This window comes from Pollicipes pollicipes, unplaced genomic scaffold, assembly GCF_011947565.3.
Source record: "Pollicipes pollicipes isolate AB1234 unplaced genomic scaffold, Ppol_2.1 Scaffold_7261;HRSCAF=8764_pilon_pilon_pilon, whole genome shotgun sequence".
Lineage (NCBI taxonomy): Eukaryota > Metazoa > Arthropoda > Thecostraca > Pollicipedomorpha > Pollicipedidae > Pollicipes > Pollicipes pollicipes.
In genome coordinates this window covers 57,443,875-57,460,047 of record NW_023597054.1, presented here as the reverse complement: position 1 = coordinate 57,460,047, position 16,173 = coordinate 57,443,875, and the positions used below count along the sequence as shown (strand labels likewise).

At 51.5% G+C, this 16,173-nt stretch overlaps 1 protein-coding gene across 1 annotated transcript in view; it reads right to left on the bottom strand.

The window, feature by feature from the left end:
- Nucleotides 1-2,932: 2,932 nt before the first annotated feature.
- Nucleotides 2,933-16,173, bottom strand: part of LOC119112388 (syntaxin-1A-like) — a 38,115-nt gene continuing 24,874 nt past the window's right edge. The window contains exons 9-10 of the mRNA XM_037236556.1: nt 8,669-8,753; nt 2,933-4,299 (exon numbers count right to left, since the gene is read on the bottom strand). Coding sequence (XP_037092451.1) covers nt 8,670-8,753 — 84 coding nt within the window. The 3' untranslated portion in view covers nt 2,933-4,299; nt 8,669. The remainder of the gene's footprint in view (nt 4,300-8,668; nt 8,754-16,173) is intronic.

Here is a 16,173-nt window from a genome sequence, read left to right as displayed (position 1 = left end):
ACCGGAGACTGCAGTGCCGAGTACGCTGAGACGGACTCCCAGAACGCAGCGGGGTCCGCTGCCGAACCGTGGCCTTGTCTGACCATGGTGCAGGACGGCCGTGCGCTCCCCGCTTACCGCTCAGCCACGATTTACGATGGATTTACGGGCGATGGATGGACGATCGCGGATGGAGGATTCACGGGCGGAGCTGAGAGCGGGACCAGGTGCGGGATGCTGACTCAGAAACCGACATTGTGCGTTAATTTCTACTATTATGGAATGATGGCCGCGGAATGAGCGGCGCGTTGTCTGTATCATATATCAGTATCATAACAAGCATCCATAGCACGAATATCCGTGTATCCGTATCATAAAAGTACCCTTGTCATAACACAGACAACATAACTTGTCCTAACACAGACCCTTGTCAAGTATCCGTGTCACAAGTAGCTGCATCGCGCAATATCTGCGTCACAAGCGTCTGTATCACATCAGTCTGTGGCCTGATGTGATCGCGCCAATTCCGATGCGCCGACCTCGCCAGCCTCCTTGCGGCGGTAATGCCCGGTAGCTGAGGCGATGAAGCGACAGGCGGGGCGCTGCGTGCTATGGGCTCACCGCTCGGCTGTGAAGTACCGACGACTCCACCACGGCATATGAGAGACGGAAGCAGTTCGGTCAAAGTCAACGGTCGGAGTCGAACGACACAGCGCTGCCTGTCGCAAGGGCGCCGTCGCGTGGCCGCCATGGGCCAACCCGCTGACGGGCCCGGACCTCAGGACACGACAGACGGTCTTGACGCGTGTACGAGACGTTAGACAATTGTCATAGCAGGTCTGGCGCGGGATCTGCAGGACTTTCGAGAGAACGTTCGGTCTCAATTCTGGGCGCTACCTGGCCGAATCCTCGGTCTCGCGCATCACGTTAAGGCCAGCGACAGGTAGGTGACGATCTATCCCACCACGTGCACAAGGCGCAGCAGGAGATCCAGGTTCTTCGAGGCCACGACGAAGCCGAGGAGATCGACTCCCGTCTGCATGTACCTGATGCTGCCGGCAAGGCCATGGACGCGGCGCCCCAAGCAGGCTCGTCGCCGCACGCCGCAATCCGGCCCAGAGGCGGTACCCGTGTCAAAGGAGACGGGCCCGAGAATGATGGTGACCCGGCCCCACGTAGCGTAAGCAGCTCCATCTACTGCGATCGGGAGGACTTAAGCGTGTTGATGGTGAGCACGCTGCCTCGATGCTTCCCGGTTACGAGCGATGATGAGAGAGAGAGAGAGAAATACGGATCGTGCCAATCGGCCATCCGGATCAAGCCATAGCGCCGCTTTGCCACGCGTGTGCGCTCGGGCCCGTACAATGCGGCATGCCTGAGCTGACGGACAAAATGGGTTAGGTAGTTAGTTATTGGATTTGAAGAGCGCGTCGACCGCAGTAGTTATTGTACCTTTTTTGAAACCATGTTCAGTACCTCGAATATGGACACCTGAGGAGCGGTTTTTAACCCCTCAGGACAGTTTCGACAGCATGCCGGAACAACATGGTGTAAACAAAAACCCAACACATGATCAGACCATGTGGGATGTGCCTCCTGAGCTGTCTATGCCGGTGAGCATAACAGTTTGAACCCGCTGTCTCCCAGACAGGTAAGCATTGCTCGAGGGTCGATCGACGGCGGATCACCCGGCCGACAGGCGCGGGGAACCGGATTTGATTTGAGACGCTGATTCCGATCAGCGTCATGTCGTCGACACTCAGCCAGCCCGCGCGTCACATCAGCAGAGCTACAATAGCCTTAGCAGATTCTGCATACATTAGATTCGCCCAAAGGAATGGCTACGCTACTCGCTGTCCACCTACCTGTCCCGTTCTGTGGAGAAGAGCCACCGTCGTGTTCGCGTCGTTGGAGCCTCTGACAATGCACCATGTCCTGGTCTTGTGCTGGGACTCCGGAGCAGCACGTGGCCGTCATCTGGAACCGGGTGCCTGGCCGCCTCCCGGCCGCCATGTCCGCCTCCCGGCCACCATGGTCGCTCCCCGGTCGCCATGCCCGCCTCCCGGTCGCCATGTCCGTCTCCCGGCCACCATGTCTGCCTCCCATCTGCTATGTCCATCTTCCGGCCGCCATGTCTGCCTCCCGGCCACCATGGTCGCCTCTCGGCCGCCATGTCCGCCTCCCGGCCGCCATGTCCGCCTCCCGGCCGCCATTTCCGCCTCCCGGCCACCATGTCTGCCTCCCATCTGCTATGTCCGTCTTCCGGCCGCCATGGCCACCTCCCGGCCGCCATGTCCGCTCCCCGGCTGCCATGTCCGTCTCCCGGCTGCCATGTCCGCCTTCCGTCTCTCATGTCTGCCTCCCCGACTGACACGGCCGCGGACGGCTTAGGCTTGTAGGGCTCCGAATTCGAATCTTCGAATTTCTTGTATCCATCGGCTTCTTTGTCATTTGCCTCCCTCTTCGCTTATATGTAGTGGGTGACATGCTAAAAGATAGTCCAATGTTTGCGACCCCAGTGAGGTATCATGACCTCAGTGGTGCTTCAATGCGGTCATTTCAACCTACCGGGGTTAGAGAACTATACTATGCCGCACTTATTCTGGGCTTGTGACAGCACATACGCAGAAGTGCACAGACACATGAAATTTGGGATATTCATAATAATGAAGACATGGTAAGATTCCTCCACATTTTTGGTGTTCTTATAAGTGTTTTATGGACTCGGTATCATCGTTCTTTGTACGAAATGCAACCGCCGGGACACGGACCGGCACTTTCTGAGTTGCTTCATGAGAGGGTTCAGTTCGGGTTCAATGAGCGAGTTCCGCTACGCGGCAACTTCGTGGAGCGCGTGCTGCGGCCCGCTGGTCCGTCCGTCTCTCCCGGGTTCAGCGGCGCTGGCCTCCACGCAGCAAACCACACGGGATGGTGCCGCAATAAAACTACGGCGTGCTGATTGTTCCGTAATATTTTCACTTCTCACATTTGGATGTATCTACACCGCAATTACATCGACAATGATAAGAAAATGCTCACCACGGTACTAACGCTGCCACAGGGCCTAGCACCTTTTACGCAACGGGTTTTCCCTAACAAGTACAGCGTTCGCGTACTGCTCTCTTATAAACAAGAATGTGGATTAAATGTAGAACTCATGCGTCACACGACTTTCAAGCGACGTAACGTGTGTGACGAGGAGGCGGACAGCGCCGGCGAACGGACACGTGCCAGCCACGGTGGCCGCGGGGCCGGCCCCCCGGCAGGGTGGTGCGGCACCACGCCACACGCGGCCACACAGCACCGGCCGCGCCGCCGCGTTGACCGCGCCGCCACGTCGGCCGGCCCCAGTCACGTTATTGCTACGATATTACGACTCTGCCTGCGAGGCGAGCAGCCGGGCGTGGCCGCGTCGCGCCGGGCCCCCGCCCTCCCCGCCACGTGCACAGGACCACACTGAGATATAAACGCAAGCGACTCATCTAACCGAGCAGACATTCGTTGGATACGTCATACAACCGATATCCGTGTGCTTATCTGTATATGCAATTGTGTGTATACGTTCTGCAACTGTAGCACTCGCGTACTGAGACGAACGAACGGTAACAACAATCACAACGCGGACAGGAGCGAGCGGGCCAACTGACCGAGGAGTCGCGGCGGCGGCTTGGAGAGGCGCGCACGGGGCAGGGATATGTGGTGTGTCACCAGCTTCTTTACCAACTAGCCACCGCTGTCCCGCCTCTCGACACGCGGCTAGAAGCTCCGAGAGAGTATCCTGGGTGAGATCATGTCGCCAGACCTTATTGAACCTATCAACCCTAGCACACGCATGTTGTAACTATCTACCCTAAAGAAAATGGAACATCAATAATGCACTATGCATCTAGCGGCATCAGCCAAAGGAGGCCTCTGATGGACTGCACCCGACCCAAGGGACTTCCTGAACAGACGCATCTGCCGGAGGGAGCTTCCAAGACAGATGCACCTGAGAGGGAGCGTCCCTGACAGACGTACCCACCGGAGGGAGCTTCCCAGACAGTTGTGCCCGCCGGAGGGAGCTTCCCAGACAGATGCGCTCGTTGGAGGGAGCTTCCCAGACAGACGCGCCTACCGGAGACAGATCCCCAGAGAGACGCACCTGGCGGAGGAAGCGTCCCAGAGAGACGCAACTGCCGCAAGGGACCTTGGCCGTGGGTCCGCCGCTTGCCCAGTCCGACGGCGTGGAGGTATGGCGGCGAGTCGGTTGTGAACACAGGGCGGGACGAGGCTCATGGCGCGCGCCGATGTCGGGCGGCGGCGGTGGCCGGCGACCCCGCTCTGTAACAACGTCAACTAACGTTACGCCAATGTAACTAGCGTCACGCCAATCAGGTAACAGGCGTGACGGCCAGCTCGGCGTCCAGTGGCTACTGAACGGCAGCAGCCTCGCTCTGTAACAACAGGTGACAGACGTGACGGCCAGCTCGGCGTCCAGCGGCTACTGAATGGCAGCAGCCTCGCTCTGTAACAACAGGTGACAGGCGTGACGGCCAGCTCGGCGTCCAGCGGCTACTGAACGGCAGCAGTCTCGCTCTGTAACAACAGGTGACGGGCGTGACGGCCAGCTCGGCGTCCAGCGGCTACTGAACGGCGGCACCCAGCAGCCTCGCTCTGTAACAACAGGTGACGGGCGTGACGGCCAGCTCGGCGTCCAGCGGCTACTGAACGGTGGCGCCCAGCAGTCTCGCTCTGTAGCAACAGGCCTCAGAACGTTTGCAACTGCAGAAAAATTTGTAGTTTTAAATGCTGCACACTTAAAAGCAAATGCTTCGCAAATCGACGCAAGGCATGTCTACTGATCGCGAAGCTCAGCCCAGTTGTCGTTCGAGCTCGAAGTAAGCTGTTTTCTCAGCACCAAGAGTGCTGCAGTCAATAAAATGTAACTAACGATCAACAGGCTATCGCAAAGGCCACGCACTGGCGTGCCTGGCCGGACCGCGTCTAAGAACAGTGAGTTCGGTAATTATCTTTAGTTCGAAGCCCGGTTCAGATTGCATGGTCTCTCCGAACCCCTAACCCCGGGAGAAAACCACTACGGTTATCACTAAGTTACGTTAGCACTAAGGTTAGCAAGTTAAAACAAAAAACATTAAGGTCTGACCTCTGCTCGTGTACCGTTTTGAGACCTCGGCACAGTCGCCATCGGGCAATTTGGGAGCAATCTCAAAACAGTACACGAGCAGAAATCAGACCTTAGTGTTTTCTTAACTTGGTACCCTGAGCAGCCAAGCAGCCTGATCCCTTTACTTGGTCGTAACTTGGAATCCAACCTAGTCATATTTTTTAGAACGGAACAACCTTATTCAGTTCGTAAATATCACTTAGCGATTTAAATTTAGTGGAGAAATGTCACCGGAGAGCAATTACATAGCCAATAATTTAGCAACAAATACGCACACACGATGAGAGCGCAGTTCAAACTGTAGGCATGAACTATGAAGCATGTGCATGCCCTGTGATCTACCGCTGAGTTTGACATCTTCCTGTCCAACTTAGCTGGTTGGCCCGCTCGTTATTGTTGGTAGGAAACCTGGCTATTGCACATCTCATAACGACACACGAAATAATCTTGGTTACGTAGGTCGGGGATATACTGCGTTTACACCGATCCTGGCGTCCTGGAGCCAAACGTCAGTGCGCACACATGGTGGATTGCTTTTGTGGGCAGTTGTCTTGAGAATGCTGCCGAGAGGTCTTAAGGCAAACAACCTCGAGCGGTGGGTGTGAGGGGGACTGTCCATCTCCCCATCTACACTGGTCACCCAAGGCTAAGGAGCCTCGTCAGATATCGCCAGTCGCCCTTACCCTTGTTGACTTTATGGCTCAATGTCGGTAGGTGTAAGTCACCAGTGAGTTATGTGTCGAAGCTGGGACCTCATAAACCCCCGCCCTGATAGGCACGGCGGGGGGAGGGGCAGAGCACCACCCAGAATATTCTGAGCATACCTCTATGGTACGTCGTGCAATCGTGCCCCAATTTTCAACAGCCCATGGGGCATCCATTGGGCGTGTATTAAGCGTGCCCCTATTAGCTTTGGTTCGAGAGCAGCGGTGGCTTTTTAGAGATCAGTGCACGGCGATCCACGGCCGGCACGGGCGGCGGACGACCACCGACGGCTTGGCAGACTGCCCGCGGTGGGCCGACTTTGTTACATCAATGAAGCCATACATCATACATGTATGCTGAAAACAAATACAACTATAAGCCATTGTACTCAAAAGTGAACAAAGAACACGCCTGTTTAGATTCCGTGTCCATGAGGGGCACGGTCTTATATATATATATATATATATATATATACATATAAATATATATATATATATATATATATATATATATATATATATATATATATATATGAGCAAGTAAATCTTAAGTTATTTTAGGGAGAACTATAATTCCCTTCAAGGGGTATGTTCTGAATTTGAAGATAATGAAGCAAGCATCCGATGAGCTGAAATAAGCTCACTTATAACCATTATTTAATTTAAAGTGCGGAAGACTGCTTTAGACAGCACAGTTTCTTTGTTAACTAAATATGCTCTTCAACGTTATTGCTTGATCATCTCATCGCACCTTGCACATTGATCAAGAGGTTATTGCCATCCGTTATATCTGGAAATCGTGCTCACGCGTACCAGATATCAAAGACTCGACAATTACACTTTTCCTAGCCTTCATCGTCGCATGACTAATTAAATGACAAGATTGAAATGACGTTTTATGACGTCATGGATGACTGGGTAGCCTTGAAATAGTCCTCCCGAATAGTCTGCACATCTTCGCGGGCGTGCAGCTCAGGATCTAACTGGGTTTAGGTTCCACGAGGAGCAGAGCTGTGAACTGCATCGAATAATCTTCAAAATGGCTATCTTACTTGAAAACCAATACAAATGTGGAACACGCCCTTTACCATTCATTAAGAGCCAATTGACGTGATTATGAACGACAGATTTGAATGACTCGAATGTTTTTTTTCTGACCTTGATCGCCATATGAACTATGGGATAGCAGGATTTCAATGATGTCGCTATGACGTCATGCATGCCTGAACGACCTTGAAATAGTCTGCACATCTTTGTGGGCATGCAGATTGGAAACTAGACGGTTTTAGGTCTTAAGAAGGGCAGGGCTGTAAACTGCAATGACTGATACTGAAAATGGCTATTTCAGTTCAAAACCCCATATAAAAGTGGAACGCCGCCTTAAATGCCGCAAACATATGACCGAAAATGAATTGCCGCATTATTTTTAGTGTTACGATGCCGATGGAACCAAGCTAACACATATGTACCCAGCAATGCTAGGCCAGGGGTTCAGTGATGTAGATAATGACTGGTTACCATACTAAGCACATAAATAAGCATGATTACACATCATCCTATTTGATAGGGACAGCCCTAACTTGATGTTTTTCCCCCTGCGAGAAATTTGATCTCGTGTCTTTTAGGCTTCGTCTGGTTTCTGATCAAAGAATCTTTGCTGTTGAACAATTTGAAAATTTCGCCGATATCCGACGTCTTGGTAACACTGCAGATACCATACCAATATTTACTTTATGCCTAGGCGTGAAAACCAGTCACCTCTCACCAGCGGAGCACTGTTTACCTAACTATACACAGCTTACTTGTGAAACGCAGTCCCACCTCGTAGCAGCAACCTTTGCTTCGAACAATCCAACTGGTTATGGCACGCGAATCCCATGCGATTGGAAACGTAATGAGTAATTTTCATCCGACATAAACTATGACTGGAGGCCTCGAAGTCACCACAACGTGCTTCTGGACCACGATATCCACGGCAATGTGTAACAATTTTCACAAACAAAATCTCTCAACTACTTCTAAGCACAGAGGGACGAAATTGCACACGGTTGAGGAGCATGCGAAGCGGCAGATATGCGGCGAACAGAACACCGCATCAGCTGTGTTCTTGTCTACTCTCGCTGCCACACATCACATTTCAAACGCGCAGCAGCGTCTGCAGCGGTGTTCGATGAACAACACCTAGGGGCGGATCCAGGACTTCGTTGAGGGAGGGACCACGCTTCACTATGATGCTTCCTACGACTTGGTGCCTCCTCCTTACAAAAGTCCCCGGCTTTCGGTTTTGATTGGTCACGCCAGTGACCAGCCAAATATCAGAAGACAGGCGTTGTTTCACATATTTCAAAAAGGTCACCTGGGTTCAACTTTACCAGCCAAGGTCACCAAAGTGAACTGTATCCAACTAGTTATTTACCTCTTGTTCAGACTTTCATATTTTCGCCAGTGAATTGGAAAACATGATAACCATTTCGAAGAACAACTTTTTTCCTAATGTCGAAGCGGAACGGCTAATTTGCTCATCGTATTTTTGTATATCCATATAGTAAAGTTTCCTTTTGTTGAGTTTGCCATTAAATACAAAAACAGGCTATTTGCTCGGCCCGAGGCCAATTGCGATATCCCTGGCATTTGGAATCTCCTAAAAACAAACTTTAATGGTTCCGAACTGAAAGCTTTGGTGACCCCTCCACATTAAATTTTGATGCTCCCAAAGGGACACCATATGTTGGCTCAAGTAGGCATTGCCCCCCCCCCCCCTCCCTGGATCCGCCCCACGACACCACAATCACAGAGACCATTATAGAAAAAGCTGACTCACCTCAGAAAAGTCCGAAGTATCCTCCAATCGTCGTTACTAAAATTACCACCAGTACTGTGACACATACCATGATCATGATTTTCTTCTGCAGCGTGGAAAAGGTAAATGGATCCGATTTAGTACATGTGTGATGGACACCAGCTGCAAGAACGAACGATGAATCACATGGCACACCACAGCAATCGCCAGTCCTACATTAGATCAGATTCAGGAAGGCATGTTACCATCATACACTTCAACCACAGCAAGCCATCACAAGAGGTACAGAAGGTCACACTACATTGTCACAGTTTGGCCGAGGACCAAATGGCAACAGACCAAAAGAGCAAAATTCACTACAGCCCATGGATAGCCGTACAAACCAGCCATTGTCAGTGATTCGTCGTGACAAGCTGTCCACTTGTCATATGCATCCATGGTCCCCATTATAGAGCATGTAAGTGGACAAGGGATAGAGCACTGAACACGGGAGTGATCTATCCCGCATTCTCAAAACTAATCGCCGAACACATCATACGCCGAAATCTTGACACCAAGAACGCATATTTTTCCACCCTGGCACACCTCCAGCCTCTGAGTGCAAGCTCGCTGGTCGATGCATTCTTCTGCATCTCGCATCTCGTAATAACGCCTCCTGCATTTGTACATGCATCCGATCCGTGTCGTGCTATTCAGGTTCCAAAAAGTGTAGGACTCGGCCCAATGCAGGTGACGGGATATTTCAGTCATCTAGGGCCTCCTGCCGGCATGATGGGTCCTCCCAAAATTTTAAGAGGGTCAGCACCGTCCCTCCTAGACTTCAAACAGCGTTATCCTGGGTGTCGGCCTCGGATTCCGCCGTGCTCGGCGTACAGTGGCGCCACCTATTTACCGCGCAGGACCGAGGGGTACGCATTCCAGACGTAGTTTCGGGGTTGCGTATATACGTGTATAAATGTACGCAAGGCAGTTTTTCGCAGCATCAAGTGTGTATATCAAATGTTAGTCTGGATAAAGAACCTAGAATGTAGAGTTCGTGACGACAACAGCTCGTACTGACAAAGTACGTATGAATAAAAATGCTATGGTTGGAATGCCGTCAAGAAAATTTCGTGACAAAACTTCTCGCATGGGCAAAAATTCGCATGGAAGGAAGGAACGAAGCGATCATTAGTGCTCAAACGTTCAGGCGCGCATGTCAGCTAGACGCAACGTTCGTTTCACAACATAACGTAAACAAAGGTTCACATTGAAATATCTGATGTCAGCACACCCAGCTTGTTCGTTAGGGATTAAGTTCGTTTGACGACAGTACGTGCGCAACACTTCGTATGGACGTATGCACTGAACGTTTGAATGCAGGTATTTACCCTCCGTGTCACGTGCCGGTTGAGTGGCCACTGCGGGGGCCCACGACACGTCGACTGGGGAGAGGAGCGGGCGGGAGACGGTCGTGGACGGGTGAGTGGCCACTGCGGGGGCCCACGACACGTCGACTGGGGAGAGGAGCGGGCGAGAGACGGTCGTGGACGGTGACAGCTGTGACTAACTGAACTCCTCACGACTTGAAACTTACCCTTTAAGACGATCAGTAAATGAACTCGAATCAATTGGGACTGTGCAAGGTCACCCTGGGATGGAAGGGACTGCAGGTGAAAAAACACGTCCCCTGCAGATCACCCAGGGATGGAAGGGACTGGGAGTGAAAAAACACGTCCACTGCAGATCACCCAGGGATGGAAGGGACTGGGGGTGAAAGAACACGTCCACTGCAGATCACCCGCCGAGTTTGTTGTGCTCGGCCATTATCCCTCACCATGGCGACGTCTCCGTCGACTACTTCGCCTGACGCCCTTGAGCGCGCATCTGTTGCCAGCTGACTGACGCGGCGCATCACCTGGCTTGTGGAATACGCTGGGAAGACGTGTCAATGACACCAGCTGTACGCTCGCTAATATAAAGGCAACAAAATTCTAGAGAGAATGATGCACTGGCTTGACCAATTTTGATGCGCGCTGTTTGAAAGGACCCCAGTACCGTCTGAGAAGATTATTTTTAAACCGGACGCCGCCTAAACCCAGAAATTATTCGCTCCCATTCATAACTCAGATCATACCCGACACCACATCACGACGAAATTCAAGAGATGTCGGTGCACAATGTGGTACCCTGGTGGTCCGTCCAGCCTGGACCACTTCCCCACAAGCGCAACATCGACCATCCGGAAGTTAATTTCCTCCATGCATCTAAATGTACGTTCAATTGCCTACGAACCATGGCGTGCCTTTATGGAGACGATCTTTTCCCAGACGAATTTTTATCAGTACGAATCTTATTCCAGACGATCATTCGTTTACGAACTTAAGCGTATGTACTTCTACCATACGAACTTGACACCTTACGTACAATTGCGTACGCGCTTTACGCGCACGTACTTCTTTCATAGTACTTTTGCCCTACAACCGAAGTCGAGACCTTGTGCCATCATAATATCTGTTCTTAGCCAAAAAATGCAAAGAGACAAAAACACGTGATTAAGTGTTGAAGATCACATAGGAAGGTAAAGCATCTATTGCACAGGCGGGCTGACGGCATTCACAAAGCACCAAGGCTTGACGTACCCCAGAATGCAGAAGTCACTGCGACCTCTCCGGCTACGCCGCTGCTCATATGGGTAGAAAGACATGAGATGCAATGCGTTTTCGAAAATCATAACTTCTTTTCTACTTTGGGCCCTAGACCAGAGGGGGGGGGGGGGGGCACAGCCCCCTCCTTCCTAAGAACGCGTTCTGGATCCGCCCCTGCTTCTACGACCGTCGAGTCTTCGGACAGTACCGTATCAATGAGCGTATGACCTTGAGATCGGCGTCGTTTAAAAACGCTGCAATGACTGGCATCAGTGAAAGCCGCCGCGCCAGTACAGTAGCGCAGCGTGCGCCGCGTACAGCGACTGACTTAGATCGAGCTGTATGACAAGGCATGAGCACCACACGCGCGAACAGCTGACAGCAGAAGCTGAAAGCGTAACCGCGACGGGGGCAGGAAGGTGTCTGGTGCCTCGTGACGGTGAGACCGCGCGTTCCGGAAGTGTGGCCTGTGTGGAGGCGACAGGTATTGACCTCTTCCCTTCAGCCGTCTTGGCGCGAGGACGCCTAATGGGACTGGGTGTCCGCGCTGCGGGTGCCAATGGCGCTCCGCCCGAGCTTGCTCTTGCGTTACCGCGGGCACCGTACCCATCTGGTTCCATGCCACTCCCAGCTTGACTTCAGGCGGGTGAAGAGCAGCTCCTTGCACCACGATTCGCACGTTTGAGCAGAAAGGGGTCGAGGGCCCGCTTCTCCCTCACAGCATCGATAACGGGTCGCTCATTTCCAGCCTGCTCGATGGGTTCGAGCACCCATACAAAGACCATCCGCCTGCGCACTCGCTCACAAAACACTACCAGCCGTAGACTGTGATCGACTGAGACAGGCTCGGTTTGCGGATATTGGGTAGCTAGCATGCTGTCCAGGAAGCCTGATATAACCCAACAAAGACGGCTCAGCTCAGTGTTCTCCTGTGTGGGACAGCGCCTGCCCGATTGCACACGGTTCGGCAGCAAAGGTTAGCAGTGGTGGGACCGTGTGAAACACTTGTTTATACATGTATTCCGGATGGCTCACACGGCCGGCTTCGGGTTCAAAGTGTACATGGGTGTTGCGCGCACTGCGAGGTTGTCGCGCACACCCTGAACCTACACTCTTTCCCCGAACACACCAAAATTATAGCGCCCGGTTCGACGAATCATTTGACCTCCTCGCTCCACCCTTCCGCCACAGGGGACTGCGGAGGGCGTTACACAACATACAACGCTGCGGCACGGCCACTCGGGGCCTCGGCTGACACTGGCAGGCCAGCTGGCAGCTGATCTGTCAGTCCGACCAGACCAGGCGCCCGACCTGGGCCTCGTGCCCAGTGCCGCTCGATAACTGTGGTCCAGCATCTTTCCTCCGTGCCACGGCGACGGCAACTTCACCCAGTTATTAGACAACGCCGCATTCTGGGCGTCTCCAGATTTGAAAGAATCTGTGTGCACGCTTGTGCACGTCTGGTACTGGATGAGCATGCGGTAAAATAAACCAAAAACATTTAAAAAAACTCCTCAGCAGTCTTGTCGGTCGCCGCCTTCGGTTGCAGAAAAACAGAAGAGGTCAGAAGGGACGGGGAGGAGGAGGAAGCAGACCGCGACACCACCAGCATAGCAAACGTCCCATGCGTATGTGGCTGGAGTGGTCTGTAGAGCCTTTAAAAAAGCTTCATCTGTGTATAGAATGAGCCTTGTCGTTGTATTTGACTACTAGACACATGAACCCCACATCATGGCTAATATTGTGTACATGACTATGAGTATGACCAATTAGCAATGGCAGGAAGTGAAGTAGACAAATGTTAGGATAAAGGTTATTGGTGCAGACGAATGAGTGGGGTATGCGAGCCTTGTCCACTTTGAGCTCTTAAGCTTACGTGAGGAACGTCTATGGATAAGTTGGATACTTTGGTTTTCATTCGCGAGTGCTACCTACACTTCCAACATGGCCCACATGACGGTCAGCCGACGGTGCTAGAGCTGGGACGACCTCTCGAATCCCCTCGAGTTCTGGCGCTCCGGTCAGCACCCGGTCAGCAACTAGCCAGGCCGGAGAACAGTGCGCTTCGCAGCTGTTGGTGTGGTGCATAGGGATGGGACAGACTCTAGAGTCGTTATACTCGCACCGGCCTCCAAGATGCAGATGTGGCGGGCGGTCGTGTCGAGGCCTGCGTGCGCCCCTTCAGAATGGTTGGTCACACCGCACACCGCACAGGTTGTACCTGCAGTCTCCCAGTACCACAGAGCAAGGCGGGAAGCCTATATGACTGGCGGAGAAGTCCACAGTGAAGCTGAACTTTGGTAGGTCAACAGCAGTAGCCTTATTCCCCGGCCACAAACGAGAATGTAGATATAGATGCGTTGATATTTAGGCAACATGCCTTTATCGAAACGAATAGCAGAAGTGAATTCAAAATTGCCTGCTGATGATCTTACTCGATTTTCAGGTTTTTTATGCGCGATGTGTGACGCGATTTTTTATGCGTGTTTGCGTATTCTGCTTCTTAATCGCGTGCTCTAATTCTTAGATATGCACTGCATCGTATAATAATTGGCGATTGCTCCTAGTTTAAGCCCCCAAATGCTGGTGCCCTGTAAAAACTGTGGCTCGCTGTTTTAAAAAATGGCCGGAATATGATCGCCGGCAGGTCATTTTGAATTCCCTACTGCTAATTGCTTTCGTTTTTTGTTTTGTTTCGAAAGGGCATGGTATCGAAACATCAGCGCGTCTAATATCTCCATCCTCCTCCTTTTTCAAGGAGGCTATTACCACTGTCTTATGTCTGTTCACTTGTCAACAAGGCTATTACCACTGTCTTATCAACGTGAATAATGTTCCTCGCAAATGCACTAACAACTTACGTAATTTGGAACCGAAGCTGAGTTGTCTATGCCGTTTCTGTTGCGGCAAGAACCGTTTCAGGTGCACCACATGAATGCGTAGGAACTTCCGAATCGGGAGGAATCTTGGAGGACCTTTGACACTTTTGGCACATGGGGCACGTTAACTTTTCGACTTCGTCAACCATCTCCTTAGTGAAAAGCCGACACAGGCCCGCAATCGCACGGCGTCTTGGACGGCATCGGCCGTGAGATCCCACAACGGGTCGAACTCATTTGACCCTGATCCTTGTCAATTTGCTTAATGGGTCACCACGGAAAATACCAATCGTGTCGAGGTATAAGCAAAAACCATACATTTGTGTCCGGTGATTTGCAGCACGCGTCTTCACTGCCCCCTGCCCTACATATTGTCGCAACAAGTCAATGTAGCAATCCTTGACCATAAACAGGAACCTCAGATGTCGTGAACACAAAGACGGCAAAAAACCATATCATGGAGGTGCATCGAGTCATATCATTCACCACTGTATGCAAATGCTTGCACATAACTGCACCTTGACCTCGGGCGACTCACCCTTCGAGCTCAGCGTGCAAGCACGCAAACATGAGGGCCACTTTCGAAGCAACGTCATCGACGTCGCCGATGAACCTCACATTCTATCGGTCATTGACTGGGTTTGATATTGTATCCACATATAGGGGTTTATATCAACGGCTTCGGGGACGACTGAATCCGAGACGTGGCGGTGCACTGGGGGGGCTTGCGCCATCCTCGCCGGGGTCCCTTAAGGGCCTTTGGGCGAGGCCTGCAGTGGCCCATATCCATCCAGACAATCAAATGTGGCCCGCTTCCATCCAAAGCCACCAGGAAAACGACTCCACATTCTGCATAATTTGTGACTGTTAGCTGTTTTGCGACCACTTTCGCCGCATCCGCGTCGTTAAAGACATCTCTCGCCGCGCCGCACTCACTGCCCTGCCGTCGTGCTGTAAGAAGCTCCAAGAACCCTTTTTGACGATTGGAATGGCGCGAACACAATTTGTGTTTCGCTGGGTGAACTTGGCGTCAGTCTACCATACCACCCGCCAATTGCCTGAATAGTTGTTAATTCCGACATCTGACTGGCTGGGGTGTTGAGGTATAACTTCTTGCCACCTGCGCCGGTCTGATGAAGTCCTCCATGCTCCGCCGAAGTAAGGTGACACGGACAGAGCAAGTTCGGTGACACGTCGGCTGGCTTTCCAGGTAATAATAGAGTCCATGTAATACCAATACGAAAGGTGACATTATTCCTAGGAAATAATGACCAGGGATTTCTGGACGTCAATAACAAATACCGAAACATTGCTTAAATTAAATCTACAGCTGTCTTTAGACATCAAATTCGTTAATATTAAATTTGTATGCCCTTTACCACGCGCTTGGGTGGAGGTCAAATTGACCCACCCCAAGGGTTTTTTCCGAGTGATTTTCGAATAGCACGGCATAGCCGCGCCAAATTTTGCATAGCTGTAGACAATTGGACAGCGGATTGTGTGGTGTCAAAAATTCAGATGAACTTTGTAAGGCCGCTAGCCTACAGCAGGTCAGTCAGGCCTTAATTTCAGCGGAGGCAATTTCTAGGGAACTGTTCAATTTAATGCAACAACGGAGTGTTAGACGAAGCCATACATCTCTCAGTTAATGTATTAAGCAACACAACAATTAAATTAGCCAATTTCATTGGCATAGGGCCAGGTATGGAGGTCAGACCAGGGTCAAAAGTAGTCTGTTTTTTCGACTCGAGAGCTTGCCGTATGGGGCGGTTTCGGGTGTTTTTTTAATTTATCAAGGACAGGAACGGTATCATAACCTTATTGTAGCCTTAGGAACCGTATCATAAAGTTCACTAGCCTTAAATGAGCACCAGTGATCTTATGTTTAGAACGGATATCTAGGTTTACGGCAGCTGCAGGAGAGGGTCTGGGGCACTTGACACTAATCTGGACTTTGACTTTGTTTGACCTTATTTCAGCCAAATGTCATGATCTAGGAGCCTGAAATTTTGGCGGAAGT